The sequence below is a fragment of the Populus alba genome, chromosome 11, assembly GCF_005239225.2.
Source record: "Populus alba chromosome 11, ASM523922v2, whole genome shotgun sequence".
Taxonomy (NCBI): domain Eukaryota; kingdom Viridiplantae; phylum Streptophyta; class Magnoliopsida; order Malpighiales; family Salicaceae; genus Populus; species Populus alba.
The window spans coordinates 1,527,285-1,543,134 of NC_133294.1; the positions used below are offsets into that span (position 1 = coordinate 1,527,285).

The 15,850-nt window shown below is 34.1% G+C and overlaps 1 protein-coding gene across 1 annotated transcript; it reads left to right on the forward strand.

The window, feature by feature from the left end:
* The first annotated feature begins 10,293 nt into the window (after positions 1 to 10,293).
* Positions 10,294 to 13,292, forward strand: LOC118062160 (uncharacterized). The gene is made up of 4 exons (XM_073412558.1): positions 10,294 to 10,886; positions 11,010 to 11,147; positions 11,402 to 11,955; positions 12,248 to 13,292. Exons 1-4 carry the CDS (start codon positions 10,349 to 10,351, stop codon positions 12,839 to 12,841), a joined length of 1,824 nt encoding a protein of 607 aa, XP_073268659.1. The 5' UTR covers positions 10,294 to 10,348; the 3' UTR covers positions 12,842 to 13,292.
* The last annotated feature ends 2,558 nt before the right edge of the window (positions 13,293 to 15,850 follow it).

Genomic DNA, 15,850 nt, shown 5'->3' on the forward strand with positions numbered 1-15,850 from the left:
TCAGAATTCATGGCTTATCTATCTATCAACTTGACGTAAGTCTGCGTTCTTGCATGGAACTTTGGAAGAGGAGGTGTACATTGATCAACCTCCTAGATATGTGAAACAAGGTCATGTGGATCAGGTATACAAATTAAAGAAAGCACTATATGGACTGAAACAAGCACCAAGGGCTTGGTACAGCCGTATAAGATGCTTACTTTAAGAAGGAAGTTTCTTAAATGCCCTTATGAGCACACTTATATGTTAAATCTGGAGTTGATAAGAAGGTGTTAGTTGTGTGCTTATATGTTGATGATCTCATTTATATGGGTAATGATATATCCAATGTTTACTGAGTTTAAGAGTTCTATGAATGAAGGAATTTGATATAATGACCGATTTGGGATTGATGCATTATTTTTTTTTGGGCATTGAAGCAGTGCAATCATCTGATGGTATATTTATCTCACAAAAAAACTATGCTATGGAGACTTTAGACAGGTTCAAAATGATGAATTGTAATTCGGTTTCTACCCCAATTGATCTCAACTTGAAGGTCGTCAAAGATGGTGCAGGAGAGAAAGTGAATGCTACTCTTTATAAGCAAATAGTTGAGAGTCTTATGTATTTAACATCAACCAGGCCAGATATCATATATGCTGTCAGCTTAATCAGCAGATATATGGAGTGTCCAGCTGAAGCACACCTCTTGGCTGCAAAAAGAATTTTTCGCTACTTGAAAGGCACTGCAGACTATGGAATCTTGTATAAAAGGGATAGCAATTCAACCATGATTGGTTTTTTAGATAGTGATTATGCAGGATCTCTTGATGATAGAAAGAGTACTTCCGGATTGGTGTTCATGTTAAATTTTGGAGCTGTTTCATGGTCATCGAAAAAACAACAAATAGTAGCTTTATCAACCACTGAAGCTGAATTTGTTGCTGCAGCATCAACATCAAGTCAAGCAATTTGGTTACGCAGGCTACTTGAATTCTTACACAACAACCAACAACAAGGTCCGACCTTAATCTACTATGATAACATGTCCACCATAAAGCTTTCAAAGAATCCAGTACTTCATAGGAGAAGCAAACACATTGATGTCAGGTTTCATTTCTTACGTGATCTATGTAAAGAAGGTGTTATTGATCTGGTATTTTGCAAGAGTGAAGATCAGATTGCAGATATATTAACTAAGCCTCTTAAGCCTGCAATTTTTGTCAAGCTTCGAAATCTACTTGGATTGTGCTCTTCAAAAGTTGTCATCAGAGAACGAGTAGCAGCTATTAATTCCTAAACCAATATCTACAGATATTAGTTTAAGGGAAGGTGTTAAAATAAGTTATATTGATTATGCTTTTGAGTTTATCTGGAATAAGTTATGGAAGATCTATTCTATAGGAAATATCTATTCTATAGGAGTTCCATCCACGTCTTAGATAGTGGAGATTTTATTGTTATTCTGTTGTTATTTCCTTGCTACTATACAACCTGCTATTGATTTATTCAATACACTGAGTGCATTAGTCTTCTATTAATTCTTATTTACGTAACACATGTTGCAGATATGAATAAAAACAGTGGAGTAACCAAGCCTGGCCTGCACTCCAACTTCAGGAGGAGTTGCAATGGTTTGAGGTGAGCCCTTTTCATCCCTTTATCTTTACTTGATACAAGTTATAAGAGCACCAATCCTATTAAAACATTTGTTTCAACTAAATTATCCAATCCAAGACGCGAGTAATTATAAAACTCGAACTTAAACTTAATTAAGACATCAGGCTAAACTAGTTCTCCTAACCAACTACTTAGAGAAAAAAATAAATATTATTCACAATTAAAAATTATCTGCGCTCTAGTAATAGCATTTCTGTAGTTCGTAGTTTTATTTAGCAATAACAATCATATTTATCTCCCAATTATTGCATGGAGTGCAAAAGGTTATTCCTCCTCATTATGTCCCGCTTCTGAACAAAGATGGAATGACTGCAAGAGAGTGCTTCGAAAATTCGCACGAGAAGCAACTGAAACAAGCACAAAAATGGATCGAGGAAACATCTCAGTCTCGTTCAACTGTAGCTGCACTTGTTGCTACAGTTGTCTTTGCTGCTGCCTATACAGTGCCCGGAGGTTCCGATGAAAATGGCAAGCCCAACTTCATCAACTCTCCCTATTTTCTGATTTTCACTGTCTCCGATGTTGTCTCCTTAGCAAGCTCCTTGACTTCGCTTGTGGTGTTTCTCTCTTTGTTGACCTCTCCATTTGAGCTACAAGAATTCCACATCTCTCTTCCTCGAAAACTTGTTGTTGGCTTCTCCTTCCTCTTCTTTTCTGTGTTAACGACCATGCTATCCTTTGGGGCAACAATTTTGATACTCATTCATACAGAGAGGAAGTTGACAACATTACTCCTTTCCATTGCTTCATTCCTTCCTGTCTTAATATTTGGAAAATTACAATTCCGTCTGTACGTCTCCTTTATGGGCTCTACATTCAATATTCTCAAGAAAAACTGGATAGCTCATCCATCGTTTCTTGGCCCTTGCCTACAATGGACAGAAAAGCGCGGTCCCAAGAAGAAGGAAAAAGCTCGACTTGATTAATATTGGAGACTAAAGTGGCACAGAGGTTTTTCCTTTTTATTGTTGGTTTGCACCTCTACTATTGATCACTATATATTGAGTGTTACAGAATGATGGCCTTAGAAGTCAGTATGTGTTATATATAGTGTGTAATAGGTTCTGGTATGAAGTTAGGACTAAAATCTTGCTTCAATCGGTTACTTGTAGTAAAATTGGGTGTAAATTTATGGTTATTATTATTAATGGATATCTCTCTTCGATTTTCTCAGTCACCTACAAGTTCGTTTTCTCAATCAGCTTGTGGGGGACTATTTATTGTATTCCACGGCACTTCTAGGTATTGCAAGGATCTTGATACAAGAGATTTTGATCAATCCGAAATAGATTTATTGTATTTAGATAATATGGGTAGCATAATATATATAGACAAGTTCAAACCTAAAAAGAAGATAAATTCACTAAACAACTTATCTGACGAAAATATCTATAACTTTTAATTTAATTATTTAATATGTCTTAAACTTTTTTCGAAGATTCTTTATGCTGTTTTTATAGTGTTAGCTCGATATATAACCATCAAAGCTCAAATTACCCTCCAAATTAGGCTCAAAGTTGCTCTTTTATTCAATTTTATTATTTTCCTAGTTAATTTTGAAAATTTTAGCATGATATCTAGTGTTTATGGTATTTTTTATTTGAATTAGAATTCTGATTGTTTTTTCTTTTAAAAGTCAATTTAAAACCTATTTAAAAGGTTGTGATATCTATTTTGAAAGCAACCTATTAGAAAAAAAAATTCAATAATATCACTAATTGGTGTGCTGACATATCTTTTGCACCTATATTCTTTACGTCTCCATAATTGCATGACACATGCCTCAAAGGCTTTCACACAATGCACAACCATGGCTAACTAATGGTTTATCCTCTGTAAAAAGCACTAGATAGAATTGATGATCATCGATTCCTCCACTAATAATACATGTTCTTTTCCAAGAAGAAAGTTTAAAGACTAGGTTTATAAATACACTTAGTCCATGATCTAACTTGGTTTATATTAGATCATGGGCTCAGTGATGCTAGTTATGATAATCGTCTAATATGTAAGAAGTATTTTATCTTAAAGAAATAAACTGAAAGAGAACTTATATACTATTAAATCCATGATGAAATCTCTTGGTCTAGGATATCAAAAACTTGACATGTGTCCAAACCTTTACATGTTTTACTACTCTAAAAATGCAGATTTTACAAAGTACAAAACTTGTGAGCATTCTTAGTATAAATCCAAAACTAGTAGGGGAAGGACTCTTATCGCACATAAAAAACTAAGATACTTTCCAATCACTCCAATGCTGCAAAGCTTATTCATGTCTTCAAAGACTTTTAAGCACATGATATGGTGGATATGGAGTCATGGCGCACCCTTCCAATGGTGAAGCTAGGAAACAATTACATCGTGGGTTATGTACAGATTGATTTAATCTGTTGGGTCATTTTTTGCACTTTATTCTTGTTGGCTAGTGATACTCACAGTTTACAACTTGTCATTGGGGATGTGTATAAGGCTAGAGTTCATGTACTTAGTTGGGTTATATTTGATCCTATTATATAGTTCAGGTAGGAATATGGATATTTATCTTCGACCGTTGATTGATAAATTGAGTCAATTGTGGTTATTCAATACTTTGACGTATGATGTCTCAAGGAAGCAAAATTTTCTGAAGAAGGCAATTTTGATATAGACTATCAATGACTTTCTTGTGTATGAGATGGTTTCTGATTGGAGCACAAATAAAAAAATTAGCATGTCCATACTATATAAAAAATTAAAAGACCTTCACCTTAGAAAATGTGGTAAAGCATCTTTTTTATTGCCAATGGAGGTTCTTACCAACCTATCATAAGTACAAAAAGGACATCTTTGTAGTTTGTAGGTAGATTTAAATGGGATGATACACCGCATTAGGTGAAGAAATGTATGATGTGATCTCGTAGTATGAGGGCATTGTGTTTGGTTTTCAATCCAATAAATAGAAGTTTCTTAGTTTTGCTTTGACCCATAATTGAATAAAGCGAAGTATTTTTGAGTAGCTTCCTTATTGGAAGGCTAACCTCCTTTAATATAATCTGGATGTCATACATATTGAAAAGAAAATCTTTTTAACACGAAGATGGACGTGCAAGAAAAGACAAAGGACAACATAAAGGTTAGAATGGATATACCTTTATTTTGTCAACGTAAGAATATGGAGTTGGTTTATGATGAATCACGGGTTGCAAAACCCAAAGCTAGCTTTGCCTTAAACAATAATACACAATTACTTTTCTAGCAATAACTAAATAGTATGTGTTTTTCTTATGGATATGCTTCGAACAAATCTAGATTGGTGAATTTGGAGGATTGTTGATTTTATGAAATGAAAAGTCATGATTGCCATGTGTTTATGCAAAAAAATCATTCCACTTGCTTTCAAGGATTTATTACCAAAAAGAATATGGGATGCACTTATGGAAGTCAGTCACTTTTTTAGATATATGTGCGCTAGCAAATTGCATACTAACACATAGAGAAGCTTGAAACGAATATCATCTAGAAAATCTATAAATTTGAGATGATATTCCCTCCATTCTTTTATGACTCAATGGAGCATATACCCATACATTTATCGTTTGAGGCAAATGTTAGAGGTCATGCCCATTATAGATGAGTGTATCCATTAGGAAGGTTAGGAATCACATATGCGTGCTATATAAATTTTTGTTGTCTTTTACTTTTTAAAATTTAAAACATTCATTTACTCAATCTCTATTTAATTCCATGCAAATACTTGTTCAACCTTAAAAAAAAAAAAAAACACATGGTAAATGTTGGATATTTGATATGTGAGGCTTATATTGTTGAAGAGATCTTAACATTTATCTAAAATCTCTCAACACGGACTAAAAAGAAAGTGAAGGTTTTGAATAGTCAAATGAAAATCTGCCATAATTATATAGGAATCTACAACTAATTAACATATTATGTAGATATTAGCCTAGCATGTGTGTGTGTGTGTGTGTGTGTGTGTGTGTGTGTGTGTGTGGTGTGGGGGGGGGGGGGGGGGGGGTTGAATCAGGTTAAAATATTCCCAAGAGATTTATGAGAGTCGATTCTATAGGAAGCCTAACTTGCTATAACTAGATGAACTTTAAAAGACTCTAAAATTAGACCCTGGAGATGTTGTTTGAGCCTATTTTATTATTTTTCCATGATTTTTTTGGATTTTATGTATTCTTAATTTCTTGATAGCTTTTTTCTTTTTATTTAGGGATTATGATTTTCTTTTCTTACTAAGGTCGGTCTCATGTTTATTTAACGACTTGTAAGGCAGAACTCATTAGCCTTTATTTTTATAAATAAAACAATGACTTGGAGTTTTTGTCCAATCTCTTTCTTTCTTGCCTTTTATTTTCTTATTACATCAGTAGCATTTGGAGCAACAATACTCATAATGATATATAACTAGGAAAGTTGGGCATCTTTGCACTCTCTTAATATTTCACTCTTTATTCATCATTGACAGAAAATTACAAGTGCTTGCTCGAGAATATTCCTCACGCTAAACGTTTTCTAGCCATACCCTTGAAGATCTCTAAATCTTTTTCAAATGTTGCCAGGTCTAAGCCATCGAGTCCAACATTCCAAGAATATTAATCCACATGTAATGCTATATTACAAACTTCAATTTTTCGCCCATTAAAATGTGATGCCTTGCAATTTACTGTTATTTTTTTTTTTTACTATTTACATGATTTGTTGGTGGACTCTGTAGATGATAACTAGCCCAATCATTATGGATTGCTAATCATACAACTATATATTATTAAAAAAAATGCAATATTTTGCAAGTTATTATTGACTGGTACATGTTTCGATTTCCATTAAAACCATGCTGTATAAGTGCTTTAGTTTTTGAGTTTTACCTTGAGAAAATGAGACCATTTGTTCACGTGAACAGTGCAGGTGAATCTCAACTGCTCATTGGACCACGTCCAACCTAGTATTTTTTTTTTTAAATTGTGTTTTACTTGAAAAACTAGTATTTAATATTATTTAATAACACTACATAAATTAGAAGGACATCACATGATGACGTAGCATTTGCGGAATTTGATCGCAATTCCAATTTTATTTCTGATAATATTTTACTTGATTTTGTTGCACGTTCAAAATATCATGGAAACTATAGTTCTTATCGGATGAATTTCATACGTGATAAAATTATAGATAAGTTAATAGAATAATAAAAAAAATATTTCATACGTGATAATATTGGTAGTTAAATCTACAATATTTAAATTAAAAACCATCAATATTAATATATATCTTTTTTTAGTTATTTTATAACCTCAATTTGAAAAATATTTGTAACCAAACACATTAAACTACTTTTTATTCAACCTTAGTTTCAACCATAGTTTTAACCAAACATATATAAATACCAAACCAATTTTTGACTAAAAATACTTTTTATAAAATAATTTTTTAAAAATCATAACCACAAATGCTACCATAATACCAAAACATACTAATATATGCTGTAGACACACCTTATTCCTAATTTGTACTATGTAAGCAAAGATTATTCCTAATTAGTTGTAAAGCATGACGTGCAAAACGTGCTGCTTTTGGATGGGATTGCAATGATGAAAAAAGGATGGACAAAGATAGTGCTAAAATTCTATCAAAAGCTTCCATATATAAAAAAAAAAAGGAAAGAAAAGTATTCAATTGAGGGAAGTTGAAGTTAAGGGAGAAGGAGAATTGGAGAATATTATAGAGACTGTGTTGAATGACTGCAGCACTCCCCTTATGTAATAAATATATATATATATATATATATATACTTCCATATATGTATATATGTATGTATGTATAGCTTGGTTAGAGTCTCTCATATCTCCTTAGATGTTTTCTTCTCCGCCACACTTGATAATGCTTCATCGGCTAATGCTAAATGTATGTTAGCAATGGCATTGCCATCCATCTCATTCCATTTTGCATCATCAGTGATCTCCGCAGGCCGATCCCCAATTGCTGCCAAGCAATTGTCTTTCCTTAAGATTGCCCTGATTCTCATTTTCCACAGTGAGATATTGCTCCCCTTGAACCTCTCAATCTCGTACTTTGCTACCATTTTATTCACCGTGATCTATTCAGCTATCACCGTTTCACAGATCTGTAACGTATATAGAAATAGTATTGTGTGAAAAATACTTCACTCAGTAAGTTCCCAAGAAAGATTGGAGGGGTCACAAACGGTCCCGCTTAAAACCCAATCTCCTTAGACAGAACTTCCTAGACTATATTTAATCACTGCACTGACTTTCTATATACGCCAACAGTAACGTAAGTGAACAGTACCGTATGGATGAATAGTGTCGTATAGGTGAATAGTGCCATAGACGTGAATAGTAACCGTATACACGAATAACTTTTGTGTGTTAACAACACCAACCAAGAAGGCTCTGATACCACTATTAGGATACTGGCATGCAAACCCGACAAGACAAAAGGCTAAAATGAGAAATGAGACACAAGAATTTACGTGGTTCACCCAATTGGGCTACGTCCACGGGCAAGTATAGAAGGATTTTACTAAGTAATGTGGGAATTACAACCTCTCTCAGATAATAGGAGAACAAATAAGAATCTTTCTATTACTAGGAGAAAACACCTCACTTACTCTCTCACAAATACCTCATAACTTAGTGGGATTAGTCTCTCTTCACTCTACTCTTCTTTCTCTCTTCCTTGGTGTGCATATAATGCTTGGATGCATTGTCTATTTATAGGCAAGCATCCATGCAAGAGCAAGTGGCCAAGTGGCCAACTATCTTCACATCTTTGTGGTTTTCACTGTCTCGGATGTGCTATCTCTTACCTTTGCTTTGACATCAGTTGTGACATTTCTCTCCATCCTCTCATCGCCATTTCGATTTAAAGATTTCAAGCATACCCTTCCCAATAAGTTGATGGCAGGCTTCACATTTCTGTTCCTTTCCGTGGCTATGATGATGGTAGCATTTGGATCAACAATCTTTCTGACAATATACAATAAGGAAAATTGGGCTAAAGTTACTCTATACACAGTCTCTTTTATCCCAGTTTGCATCTTCACGCTATCTTATTTTCCTCTCTATTCCTCACTATCAAAAACTTACAAATATTTGCTCGAAAACTTTCCTCTAACTAAACTTGTTCTATCCAAACCTTGTATGATGATGTCCAAATGTTTAAAATGTTGTCAAGTCCAAACCTCAGAGTCCCACATTCCATGAAATACCATGCATGGATGATAATATGTATTATTGTTAACGTTGCGCAGCAAGTTATTGAGTTGTTGATAATTGTAAGGATTTCAATAATCATATTTAAACCGGTTTATGATGAGTGAAGACTATCCTTGTTGGTGATCCAGGTAAACGTAGATGAAAGCAACACAAGCAGGAAGCTTGCAAAGAATGAAGCTTAGATTTATTACTAATATATTGTAATTGGATTTGTTTCAATCTGTTTTTTTTTAGTTTTCTTAAAATTCATTGTGTCTCTCAGTTATTATCTGAATGGTTGTTTCATTAACAAATCAATCGATTATTATATATAAAAAAATCAACACAAAGGAGTTATGCCTAAAATTTTGACTTCCAGTGAGCAACTTATGCCTGATCATCATGTTTAGTCAGCTATACCTGTTGCCAATCTGCTGCACCATTAATTGGCTCTCTTGCTACTGAATTTGTGTCATGACTACATGTGTTTAATTAGATTATAATTAATGTTGATTATTGGGTTAGATTTGGTCCACCCACCCATAAGAGATGGGGAGTTATTAAAAGAAGCAATCGTTTATATATATATATATATGTGTGTGTGTGTGGATATAACTTATATTAAGAGGATGTTTCATTTTAAATAATTAACATCTCTTTTTATATATATCTTTGATTCTCTAATTAACTTGACAAAATTTTCAAAAAACATTCATTGAAATATCTATTTGATTCTCCAATAATCAAAGTAGCAATGAAGTAATTGATCTAACTATAAGAAAACGAATTCTCCAATGAGTTTCCTTCAAATCTACACTCAATTCAGTCAAACTGCGGGATGTGGGCCTTGGGGATAGCATTTCACTGAGGGAAGAAAGTTCGACTTCGTCCCTCGGATTAGATGCTAATATACTACTAACTATAGGCAAAGCTAAGATTATTCCCATTTAACTATGAGTTGTAAGCCTGGCGTGCACAACATGGGAATGTTTATGACACTGCACTAATGAAACAGAACTAGTGACAAAGTAGGAATTTAATTCCATGAATCAACACAAAGGTTATTCCACATTCCACTAAACATGGAGAAGCACCAGCTAAAGGCATATATAAAGCAAGGTTCATTTTCAATAAAGTGCCAATTAGCACATGAAGCAAAACTATATAGCTAGTTAGTGATCATAACTGTGCAATAATAAATCAAGGAAAAGTTCAAGATTCTAACTCTACCACAAGTAAAGATGATTGATAATCCAAATGCAGTCATGAAGTCAAAAGCTCTGGATACAGCTTTAGAATAGGAGAGAGCTTTAGAAATTATACTTTGTAAGTGTACTCGTCAAGATTAACAGGATCCTGTTGCATGATAGTAGAATTCTGATATAAAGGAGAAGGTTATTATTGAGGATTGGCATAGCGATTTTTATTTTTTTTTTTCAAGGAAAAAATTAACCCCTCCCTTCTACATGGAACCCTTGATGTCTCCTGGTACCAATGAAATCGATCGTAAACAGAAAATAAACGGAAACTTGTACTCCGCTCTCATGAAAGGAAACAAGAAGAGAGTTGCAGAACTCTGCCAAAAAATTCAGGATCATGCATTGCACGTAATAACAGTAAACGACGATACAGTACTTCACATGGCGACATATGCCAAAGAAGCATCTCTGGTAGAAAATTTACTAGATGAGTTGCCTAGGCATCATCTCGACAAGTTGACTCGCCAAAATGGTGTAGGAAACACAATCCTCCATGAGACTGCCACAAGCAACCATACTGTACCTGTTGCAGATAAACTTCTGAAGAGAGCCCCTGGATTGTTAGGCATGCGCAACCACAATGGGGAGACGGCTCTCTTTCGTGCAGCCCGGTATGGAAAAACTGATATGTTCAACTTTCTAGCTGCTAAAGTCTCTGGATATGATGAATCTGGTTTGCAATTCTATGTACAGAGAAGTGATAAAACCACTATCCTTCACATGGCCATTCTTTCTCTGCATTTTGGTAAGCATTGTCAATTATAAATTCATTTCTCCCCCCATCTGCAAGTCAATTTTGTTTCAACATATGAAGTTGATATTCTGATGCTGAAATGTTTTCTTTCATACAAATTACGTTGGGCCACAGATTTGGCATACCGAATTGCGTTGGACTACACGCATTTAATTGGCCAAAAAGATGCCGATGGTATGACTGGTCTTCAGCTTTTATCATGCAACCCATCAGCTTTTAAACTAGAGCCTGAAGAAGGATTCATTAATTTAGGTATGGAAGTATGATCACTACCCTTCCAGTTTTCACTGAATCTGTGAAACCAATGTGATTATGGCACTTCTCATATAAAAAAAATTTGTAACATTCTTAGAATTTTTTTATTATAGTTTCCCTTCTTTTTCTGTCATTCCTTTTAACAACCATGATGTAACTTGCCTTGTTTCTGCATAATAAACTCATTCTTACATTACATCACAGAATTTATATGCAACTAACCATTTGCGACTAACTTATTTCCTTGAAAGCAAAATCATATGGATGTTCAGTATGGAGGGAAAAGGTTCAAAAGCAAAAACAACTGCATAGATCAGCTGTGGAGCTTGCCAAGTTTTTAGTCAGAAAAGATACCTCCTGGGAGCTTACGTATTCTAGCATCGACCAGAGCAAGCCTAAAATCCACAAGTACGGAGAAAAGGGAGGCCAAGAACGGCAAGAGGTACATTTGTTTAATAAAATTCTAGACAAAGAGGAGAGTCTTGGAGAAACTCCTTTGATTTTGGCTACAAAGTCAGGCTGTGTGGAGATCGTTGAAGAAATACTCAAGCTATATCCCCAGGCGGTCGAACACATTGATGACGAAGGGCGCAATGTATTGCATGTAGCAATCAAATACCGCCAAAAGAAGATTTTCGAGCTTGTGAAAGGAATGGACGTGCCTATGAAGAGGCTGACAAGGAAGATTGATGGTGATGGGAATTCCATTCTACACACCGTCGGAAAGAAACGAAAGGATTTTATATCTGATGAGAAGATGGAAGGCCCTGCATTCCTCTTACAGGAAGAATTACTCTGGTTTGAGGTGCACTTTTTAGACTTTTACCTTCCTGCTATGCATATCTACCATACACATAATTCACGGCAAGCACAATATTTTTTTATTGTCATACTAATCTTGAATCCTGAAGCGGTTGGAGTAGACGTATTACAGCAATATGGTAGGGTGAGTTTACATAGTAATTCATCTTAAAAAGTAATTTATGTATGATTTATAAGAAGAAATAAAAAAAAAATTAATGGTCTAATTCTATAATTCTTTTCTTTTAAGGAAACTTGATAGACATGTTCTCTTTGTTATCCATGTGAGAACGCAGCGCGTCAAAGAAGTCACTCCATCCCATTTCCTGAATTACCAGAACAATATGAAGCTCACTGCAGAAGGGTATTTCATTACTGCAAATTCTGAACTCCGTAATTTAGCCAAAGAATGGCTAAAGACAACAGCAGAAGGATGTTCTGTGGTAGCAGTTCTCATTGCCACCGTTGCCTTCGCTGCAGCCTACACGGTTCCAGGAGGTCCGAATCAGAGCACAGGTGTTCCTGTCCTCGTCAACAAACCATTCTTTGTGGTTTTCACCGTGACTGATGTACTCTCCCTTACGTTCGCTTTGACATCAGTTGTTACTTTCCTCTCTATCCTAACATCCCCGTTTCGATTTAAAGATTTCAAGCATACACTTCCTAATAAATTGATGGTAGGCTTCGCATTTCTGTTTCTCTGTGGCAATGATGATGGTAGCGTTTGGAGCAACAATCATTCTGATGATTTACAGCAAGGAAAGCTGGACAAAAATTACTCTATATGCAGTCTCCTTTATCCCAGTTGGCATCTTTGCACTATCTTATTTCCCTCTTTATACATCACTATCAAAGACTTACAACTTGCTCCAGAAAATTCCCTTCATTAAACATATTCCAGCTATACCCTGGAACTCTTTCAAATGTTGTCGAGTCGAAACCACTGATACCCACTTTCCATGAAATATCCCACATGTAATTAACCTAACTAAATCCTTTCCATTTTCTGAAATCTGATGCCTGCCTATGTAAGTAAAGGTTGGCACAAGTATTGGTCCTATCTGTAAGCAGCTACCACCATGGATGATTATGAGTATGGTGTCTATAAGAATGCTGTGATGAGTTCTAGGTTTGTACATTGTAAGGATTCCAAATAATACAATGTTCTGATATGTGCAATAAGTAACAAAGAAAGCCAGCAATTCTTGTAACATAGGTGTTAATTTAACCACAGAGTTCTTGACACTGGTCCCCTCTTCTCTTATTCAGGAGGGACAGAACATTTTGCTTGAAACTTGGTCAGTTCAATTTGCAAAATGATGAACCCTAAACACCTAAACTTCGGTTCATTGAAACTTCAAGAGTCATTTCCAAGAGAATGGTTTGTTTAAAAGTTCTATTCAAATATATAGCACTACAAAGCAATGATAGTTCAAGCATCAACTCCATGAATGGGATCTGTAAAAACCACCTAGCACTGAATAATTCAACCTCCAATGTTGAGATCTTTTAAAGTGCATCAAGATGAATTATTTTTTTAACTATTCTGATTGAGATTTGGATAGCACCGTTAGTTGTAGCATTATAATAAATTTATGAACAAACGAATATTCTCTTACTTTGTAAGATTGAACCTCCAGCGTTGAAATTTTAGCTTTGAATTAAATTTTTTTTAGAGGTTTTTTTTTTATCATCTTTATATGCTATGTGAAAAATAAATATTAAAAAGCTAAAACTAAAATTCATCATTGCACCTAAATAAATTAAATCATATGCGAGTGACTTGACTCAAACCTTATAAATACTCACTACTAACCGTCTTTATATGAATAGATTTTCAGGTATAGATATTGTTTTAAATCAAGTTCAAAATCCTTATCTATAAGTTTATATATATAACTAGATATTTGATGTGTAATTTGTTATGGGTCATATTTTAAAAAATAAAATAAAAAAACTTATATACACAAGCTTTTTTAACATATTTTTGTAGTTATAAAAAATTAAGTGAAAATCAAAAACTTTATACATACATATAATTAAATATATCAAGGACTATGTGTATGAATAATTGAAGAAAAAACAATAACTAAAAATAAAAATGAAAAAATTAAGAGACAAATATAGATCAAAATATTTAATCTCGCAAGCCTAAACATTCACTCAGTTGTATCTACTAAATTTATTTCTTAAAATAATTTTTTTTATTCATGTAAACAATAATAGAAATAGAGACATAAATTTCTTTAAAAATAAATTTCATCTATACAATAGATTAAAAAAAATTATAGATGAATCAAAAATACCCTTCAAAATTTAAATTCATTAAAAAAAAATCGATCATTTTTGGTGGTCTTAATCTGTGTTAACGATATTTTTTTTTTCTCTACCACCAGAATCCAATGACTTTTCTCTCTCCTCTCAACCAAGGATTAAGAAACAATAAAAATAAATTATTATACCAAAATTGAATTTGAAAAAAAATTGAGGCACTGAAATTATATAATCTATGTTATTTTTAAAGTTAGATAAACAAAGTATATCTTTCTTATAACTTCAAACACACTACTCAAGTTTGGTGTGTATGTAATTTTGGTTTCTATCCTTTCAATTCCATCATTTTCTAAAAAATCTAAATTAATTGGTCTCTAATCAAGATAAAATCATCCAAAATAAATTTTTAAGGATCAAAATAAATTTTTTAAAAAATAAACAAGGCTATCCATGGTGTTTCGTGAGGGGTGAGTAGTTTCAGCTGAACAATATTCAACCCAGGCATTTTAATTTTTAGGTTAATTTAAATGTTGATAAACCTACTTATATATATATACACACACTTAAACCAAACCTAAAATACAGTCCAAAACCAAATAGCATAAATTATCGAATTTAGCCCCCAAACCTATTACCCATTAACATTAAAGATTTAAACTAGGCCAAGCATACATTGAAGTCCAGAAGAACGGCCCACGATTATTTATTGAAAAAGAAACGAATCAGCGTGAGGGACTTGGCAGTTTAAAGAAAGGAAAGACTTCGTTAAGCTTCCTCCTGGAAGGGAGCACAGGTGCTGGTTAGGGCGGGAGCAAAGACAAACACTTTCCAAGCCATTAAGGGGAAGAAGAGAAAAAACTACAGCTCTCAGTTCTGTACATTCTTTTCATTTATCTAATGATTATGAAAGATTAACTGCCCGGGATTCCATTCCCTAAATGAACATGAATGCTCAAGGGTGAACAACTTGCAACTCTATCCAAACTTCACAAGCAAAAATAGAATAAAGTCTTGATCTCACAAATATATGGTCTTGAGTTCTACTCGTACATGTTTATACACGAAGAGGGCATGGAATGACAAATACGTAATGATAAATACGTAATGATATTCTTCATGTGAAAACTGAATAATCATAAGAGACCATACCTGTTTTGCTGTAGACCAAGGTGGTCTTATGGAACCAAAAATCTACACCAAAAGGGAGAAGAATTAACGATCTGCCACTAGAGGGATGAAGATGTCGTCTGTCCCGTTGCACCCACCGAATCAACTTTTCTACTGTGGTTTCTTGCCCTCACTGTTTTTCCCTCTGGTGATCCTCCTTTTTTTCCTTTTTTGTGTTCCTTTTATAGGCGGGTGTTAATCCTTTCAAGAAAGGGGAAAAAAAATCACTGCCTTTGTTAGTATCAAATCCTTGAAGATAGCCCAGTAAATCATCTTAGGTATTGGCCATTGATTCCTCTTTGCTTGATTCATGGAGAGAGAATCAAATTTTGAAAAATGGATCTTGCATAAGAATGGAAAGGCTGGGCTATAGTTCTTGATGAAAAGCTGACTGAGAGGGTATGTTTGACTCAAAATCTGTAGTAGATCCTCAGAATTAAAACCTGATTTCTTGTGCT

What these genes read in the sequence shown, in the direction of transcription:
- LOC118062160 (XM_073412558.1), top strand. Translation starts at nt 10,349, where the DNA reads ATGGAACCCTTGATGTCTCCTGGTACCAATGAAATCGATCGTAAACAG. An exon ending in CATTCTTTCTCTGCATTTTG is followed by an intron (nt 10,887 to 11,009) that starts GTAAGCATTGTC and finishes GTTGGGCCACAG; the next exon opens with ATTTGGCATACCGAATTGCG. An exon ending in AGAAGGATTCATTAATTTAG is followed by an intron (nt 11,148 to 11,401) that starts GTATGGAAGTAT and finishes TTTCCTTGAAAG; the next exon opens with CAAAATCATATGGATGTTCA.